This window comes from Sinocyclocheilus anshuiensis, unplaced genomic scaffold (assembly GCF_001515605.1).
Source record: "Sinocyclocheilus anshuiensis isolate Anshui unplaced genomic scaffold, SAMN03320099.WGS_v1.1 scaffold1075, whole genome shotgun sequence".
Lineage (NCBI taxonomy): Eukaryota > Metazoa > Chordata > Actinopteri > Cypriniformes > Cyprinidae > Sinocyclocheilus > Sinocyclocheilus anshuiensis.
In genome coordinates, this window is record NW_015544163.1 from 1,664,775 (window position 1) to 1,672,163 (window position 7,389).

The following is a 7,389-nucleotide window of genomic DNA, read 5'->3' on the forward strand; positions in this document are numbered from 1 at the left end:
TGCGTGAACATTTGGGCGGTGTTATGCAAATCTTCCCACATCGTGACGTAGATATGTGGGGGCGTGTTAGAACGAGCCGTTTTAGGAGAGCGTGGACGAGTCTTAACTTTTATAAAGAATATCTCTTTGGATTTGAGACTTCTTTAAAATTGACCTACATTTTAAAATGATGATTTTTTTACATTTCTGTTTAAAGTATTAAAGTAATGTATTTTTATTTTTATTATTATTATTATATAATTACATTTTTTTTATTTTTTTTATTTGCTAATGCAGAAAGGTAAATGCAATTTTAAAAAGTAATTACATTTAAAATGTACATTGTATTTAATTTAGTGTTACATTTAACTACATTTTAAAATGATAAATTATTGATTAACAATGATGATGATTATTATTTTTATTTTTTTACATTTTTCTATTTTAAATAATACACTTGTCATTGAATACATTCTAAAAGGTGAACTTTTGTCAAATAATAAGGTGAAATTCGATTCTTTATGGTAAGACTGCTTTAAAGGATGTTGATGATTGATTCAAGGTCTGCTGTTTGCGACTCGGATTATTATATCTGCATTTACTCTGAGGTTTTCCATTAACACTGAATGAATATGAAACCATTCATAATCCCTCTCTCGGTCATTACCTGGAGTCTCTCTATTAGACTGATCGGTTCGGCTGAGCCCGCTGTCACTGTGTTAATATCACTTCTCTCTCCAGTGAGCGTGTAATTAAAGATGAGAGTCTCTCTGCTCTGTGGGGCTGGAGTTTCATCCGTCAGCAGATGGAGGCTTTGTCCTCGCAGCAGATTACAGATGAGCGCTGAAATTAAATGGACAAAACTGGGTCAAAACAGTGTCTCGCATTTTGCCAGCATCCTTTAACAAAGTGTCTGTTTGTTTGCAGTGAGATGTAATTGAATGTGTTTATGTAACGCACATGACAACGAGCTTTTCATTAAATACTTGTCATTTCCTCATTGCTCGCTCATTGTTTCCCGTCATCTGTTACTGTAAACCTCCTTTTGTGTTGCCTGCAGATTTTTGGAGAACTAGAGGAGGTTGGAAAAAGCCTTCAGGGCGATGTTTTGGATGCCGCTCCTGTTCATGGTGCTCATGGTGCTCATGGCGAGATGCAAGGAGACATCAGCCAGTGTCCGTATTATGCGGCCAAAATGGGTAAACATGACCAGATTATTTAATCCTAACTTAATTACACCTTAAACCAGGGCTTCACAAACTTTTTTTGTCAGTATTTATTTATTTGTTTATTTATTTATTTATTTATTTATATTTCAGTTTATTAATTTAAAAATCAATCAATTTTGAAATTAAATAGACATATAAATATATATTAAATTATTTCTTGTTTAATATTATTATTTCTTGTATTATTTATTTTTCATATTTTCACAGTTTTATTGACAAGTTTAAAAAAAAAAAATAAAAAAAAATTAATAATAATAAAAAAAAAAATATATATATATATATATATATATATAAAAAATACATTTTTTATTAATAATTTAATGGAACATTTGCATATTCATGGTTCTCTGGCAATGGTTAAAGGTCACATGACATACAAGTAAACCACTCAAATATTTAATCTTTTTTTAGTAAGTGTTTTATTTTTTTATTGGTTTTATTTAAAAAATGTTTAAATTAAATTATTATTAACATTACTATTATTCATTTTAATTATATATTAATTAACTCTAATTATATAATTATGACAGAAATGTATTACTGTTGTAAATTACAATTGTAATGCAAAATTTAAAAAAAAAAACTAATATTTGATAATCATAGTAATTTTAGGCTTTTATTTTGGTGGAAAATTTCTATATGCTTAAGTACTTATTATATATTTTATATATTTAAATTGCAGCCTTTGATTTTAAAATTGATTTACAAAAGTTATATCACTATATGTTACACTTTTATTTTGATTAATCATGGAGTCCTATTTATCTATTTTAATTTTACTTTCGAATTTAATAATTTTTAAAATTAAAAAAAAAAAACTAATATTTGATAATCATAGTAATTTTAGGCTTTTATTTTGGTGGAAAATTTCTATATGCTTAAGTACTTATTATATATTTTATATATTTAAATTGCAGCCTTTGATTTTAAAATTGATTTACAAAAGTTATATCACTATATGTTACACTTTTATTTTGATTAATCATGGAGTCCTATTTATCTATTTTAATTTTACTTTCGAATTTAATAATTTTTAGTTTTTCATCAATTCACGAACCCCCTACAGTTCCCTTGTGAACCCGTTTGGGAAACTGTGCATTAACCTAAGAAATGAAACTGTTTATATATTAATTAAATTTTTTCTATTTCAGCTGCCAGTGGCGGATCATCTTACATCTGTCAGATGGCCATGAGCATGCTTAAAAATCCCTCCGGTCAAGTCATATTGGCTGCCTGGATCGCTGCTCTAGCCGGATTGGCTGCGTGGTACCTCATGTGAGCTCCTGTGGTCCAATGAGAGGAGAAAAGGGTCAGATAATAGTTGAGAACAAATGGTTTGTTCCGCTTTAAAGTTGTGAGGCATTCCAACACATTTCCCTCTTAGTGCATCCCATTTGCCCCCTCATTCTTGGGTAAATGTGATTTATTCTTAATGTATGAACATAGACTGTTTAAACGCAGGATAGCATCGTTTATGCATAGTGTTTTATTGTGGCAGGTGTTACTATTGCACCTGTCAGTTTTGATGAAGTTAAAGGAACAGATCACCCAAAAATGAAACTTTGATGAAAATGTCCTCACCCTCAGGTCATCCGAGATGTAGATGAGTTTGTTTCATCAGAACAGATTTGGAGAAATGTAGCACTACATCACTTGCTCAGAAATGGATGCTCTGCAGTGAATGGGTACCGTCAGAATGAGAGTCCAAACAGCTGATAAAAATTAATCCCCTGTGTTGTCCTCTCACATCAAAATCCACCAACGTATTTGTTTTGGACTGTTTTTCGCTTGTAAACGGTGCTTGATCTTTGCATATTTCTCTCCTGATTCAGACGAGATGACTTTTTACTGGAGAAAGCAATGATACGGATTATGGACTCATATTTTAAAGTTAAAAATAATGGATTTGTTTCTTACAAACACACAGCTTTTCACTTCTCAAGACATTAACTGATGGACTGGAGTGGTGTGGATTATTGTGATGTTTTTATCAGCTGTTTGGACTCTCATTCTGACGGCACCCATTCACTGCAGAGGATCCATTGGTGAACAAGTGATGTAATGATACATTTCTCCAAATCTGTTCCAATGAAACAAACTCATCCACATCTTGGATGACCTGAGGGTGAGGACATTTTCATTTTAGGTGAACTCCTTTAAGGCTGGAGAAGAGCTGCGGAAATATGCAGAAAGTATTTTTATAGTTTTATTGCAGTATCAAGTCAACTTCTGGGCCGAAACATACTCTACACAAGTACGTGAATGCATACGCTTCTGGCGACGCAAGCTTGATTTCACACGTCTTAGTAATTGTTGCATTCTCATGCATCACCATAAGGGGCGCTATAGTGGGCATTAGTGCAAATTGATGACTTCTACAGTCAGTTTCTCATGTTAAGGAAACTCTATCGCCCCCTTAAGGTTTGATATCGCAAAAGTAACATAAATGTGCATGTACAACAGGACGAGGCTCATACAAAACATTGGCGCACTTGTACATGTTCAGAGTATGTTTATACAGAAAAGTACTTGATTCCATTGGCACATTTGTCAAGCATGCTTTCAAACGAGATATGCTATGCATACATGCGGCATTTACACAGAAAAGACTACTGAGATGCTGCGTCAAGAAATGACTGGCACACCGGTTCATGAAGAAAAGCCTTTTTGAAGAGGTTTAGAATTGAAAAGATGGAAGAATTGCACATTAAGGTCATTTTTGTCTCATCACACATGATATGTTACAGACTTGGCATTCAGGGTTATTCTACACAGACGGTTAAAGCACAAGATTTCTGGATTTTCGATTCCCTGATAACAGATATCTGAGCCAAGATTAACTGTTTCACATGGAAGCCTGTTCCTGCCACTGAATAAAAAATAAAGTAAAAATTGCAAGTTATAAAGTCAGAATTGTGGGATATAAATGTCGCTTTTTTCTCGAAATTCTATGTTTTTCTCGCAATTCTACGTTTTTCTCGCAATTCTACGTTTTTTTTCTTTCAACAGCGAGTTTATATCTCTGAAAAAAAAAAAGGTAAATGCACATTTTAATCTCAGAATTCTGACTTTTTTCTCGCAAATCTTTTTTTATTATTATTATTTTAGAATTGCGTGATAGAAACTCACAATTGCAGCAATTGCTTTTTTCACAATTCTGAGAAAAGAAGTCAGAATTGTGAAAAAAGCAATTGTTGCAATTGTGAGTTTCTATCACGCAATTCTAAAATAATAATAATATATTTTTTTTTCAGTGGCGGAAAGAAGTTTCTGTATTTTTCACTAGTGGTTGATCAGACATTAGTTTTTAAATGGCCAATGATATCTAGAGAGCATATATAACCAATAAGCTAATATTATTTGATTATTTGAAAGCAATTTAAACTAGGGAACAATGCTGAATTAGTATACTGTATTTGTAAAAGCTAGAATTTAAGTTTTTTTTTCTTTAGGTGATTCATTCATCTGACTTAGCGATAACTATAATATTAACATTTATGGATACAATAATTTCATGAAAAGGAGACGTTAATGGTTTTGCTTCCTTTGACGTTACATATTAACACACTAACATGTGCAATGTTCACAAAGGCATGCATTTGAAAAGGATTGTGGGGGTTTGTGTATCCGTCCTCATTTACTGAGGCATGTGTTTAACTAACGGTATTTTTCTCCGAAAGGCATATATGATTTAGTTTTATATAAGAACTAACACAATCACATCATTTTACTGATTAAACTGTTCTTGAAGAGTGTTACATGTAATACCAAATCCTGAGGGACCGAACATATGAACGGCTTTGAGCAGGACTTGGACTTTTTGAACCAAAGGAATTGTTACTTTACTAATAAGATCATAAAATAGATCGTATGTAAGAATTAGCATAATTGGTTGTGTTTGGGTTTTATGCACATTTTGTGTTTTGAGTTACAGACAGCTTTTAGTTTTTTTTTTTAAAGCACATTGAGCGGAATGGTGTTGATATTCAGTACAGTGTTTCAGACTTTTTTTTTCCCCTTAGTGTTATATTAATTTTAAGGTTTAGAAGAGGTTTTTTGGGGGAGGGTTTTTTTTTTTTTTTTTTTTTTTCTTTTTAAGAAAAAAAAAAAAAAAACGTCTTTATGGTATTGTTTGTCAACTCTGTTACGGACATGTTTGTCAACTCTGTTACGGACAAATTAGGCAATGTTTAGAAATAACAATAAATCATAAAAGGAAACATCCTTCTTGTTTTTTTTATCCTTTTCTCAGATGTATGTTTATTTTTCCCTCCAGCTCTGTGTTCACTGTAATAAGTAATAAATTCACAACTGTGCTGCATTCACTGTTTGTTCATGTTTTATTTTAATCAATTTAAAGTAGCCTACACTTTAAATAGTTTAAAATTCTATTGAAACGTTAATCATTTTTTAAATATTTTTTTGTAAAGAATGATCTAGAGTTAAAGTCTGCACACTTAGTCGAAAATTTTCGTATGTGTTCTTTCGGGGGTTTTTTTTCATATTCGTCATTCTTTCCCATCAAAATGCTTGCTATGGATGTGAAAACGCAGAAAATCGAACCTGATCTGATTTTTAATTTTAATTTTATTTTTTTAAGACGGACGAACGTTTCTGAGGCAGTGTGTAAATGTGATTGACACAACGTGAGGCCATATTTATTTCTTAACTGCGAAAATTTCAGACAAGTATTTTGGACTCGGTGTGCAACTAGACCTTTAAGCTCTGCACCGTGTGTGTCATCTTGTCAGTTACCAGAGAAAATAACACATTCTTTTTTAGGAAAAACATTCTTAAAATGTAGAAGTTAAAACGTGTAGCTTGTAGCTATTTTTTGCTAAATCATGTATTAGTATTTCTGTACAAAATATGTTGTATTTTAAAATATTTATAATATTAAGTACTGTATCACATAATTTTAAGAAATGAAATTAACCGTAAGTAAATTATGACTTAACGAAATAGCCTAAAACGAAAAAGCTGTTAGTTATCGCTTGTGCTTTCCTTGCTTCCATGGCAACCGCGCGCTTTTCAGGTAAACGGTTTTAACGGTAATTAAAGTGTTTACATTATTCGTATCAGCTATAATTATTAGTGGTCATGAAAGGAATCACAGCTTTGGACAAAGAAGGTTAGTAAGTGACTTTATCGAACTAGTCTCATATTAAATGCACAAATTTAAGTCTTTTGGCTTTACTTCTAATGTTTAATGTTTATATGGGTCCTGTCACATAGGCTTGTGCGTTAATATAAACACGATTTTTGTGTTATTTCTTACAAACTGAGGGACGAGTTATAATGATTTTCTATGGCAACGGACGGTGTATCACAGAAATTATGTAAGGTTAGCCTACAAACCAGGAAATGTCCACTTTGTTTAAAAGCTGTTTTTAATATTTCAGAATGCTAAACTTGCTATTACCCTAACTTTATATATAGCTGTCCTACTATGGACAATTTTGTTCTATAGCAAACACATAATTGAGGCGAAAAAATTGATTTATATTGATTATGGATGGTAGTTTTAAACCTGTTATTTGGTTTCTTAAGTGTAAAATTTTATTTTTTTAAAAGACAATGTAATTTTTTCAGTGAAGTAATAGCAACATTTACCAGTTTGAGTTTTTCATATTTAACAAACTTTGTAGTATTGTTCTAAAGCATAAATAGTTTATTTTCCGTGAATAATGCACCAGAAGGTTCAAATACACACACCATAGATTCAACAACAAAGTCATTTACAGTTGTCACACAGAGATTTTATTAATTATTGCATATTTAACTCTACAACAACACATTAAAATGATTTTATATCAACAGCTGTCTATGTACACTGCTAATCAAGCAGAAGGATGTAACGTTCAGTGAGGTGTCAGCACAAACAAAGATCTTGAACACTGGACGTCATTATTCTGAAATGATAGTTACTGAAGTAAAGATTTCCCATCTGTTTGTGAATCGCTTCAAAACATCAGAAAAGGAAAGACCTGACTATGTAAAACCTTAACGTAAAATTACAGACCAAAGACAAGATCTATAGTTCATGTTGGCGCTAAGGCTGATATCACAATGTTTCAGGTAAGACGGGTAAGACGGGTACGATCATATTCCTCTGGGATCTTCTCTTAGAAGTCAATAATGCATCCACAGCTCTTCATCATCTTCATCATTTGAGGAGCGT

General features: G+C 32.0%; 1 protein-coding gene across 3 annotated transcripts in view; it reads left to right on the forward strand.

Moving 5' to 3' along the window:
* Positions 1-2,800, forward strand: part of hmox2b (heme oxygenase 2b) — a 12,363-nt gene extending 9,563 nt beyond the window's left edge. For all 3 annotated transcript variants that reach the window (XM_016495732.1, XM_016495731.1, XM_016495733.1), the window contains exons 6-7: positions 1,040-1,178; positions 2,360-2,800. In XM_016495732.1, coding sequence (XP_016351218.1) covers positions 1,040-1,178; positions 2,360-2,487 — 267 coding nt within the window. In that variant the 3' untranslated portion in view covers positions 2,488-2,800. The remainder of the gene's footprint in view (positions 1-1,039; positions 1,179-2,359) is intronic.
* The last annotated feature ends 4,589 nt before the right edge of the window (positions 2,801-7,389 follow it).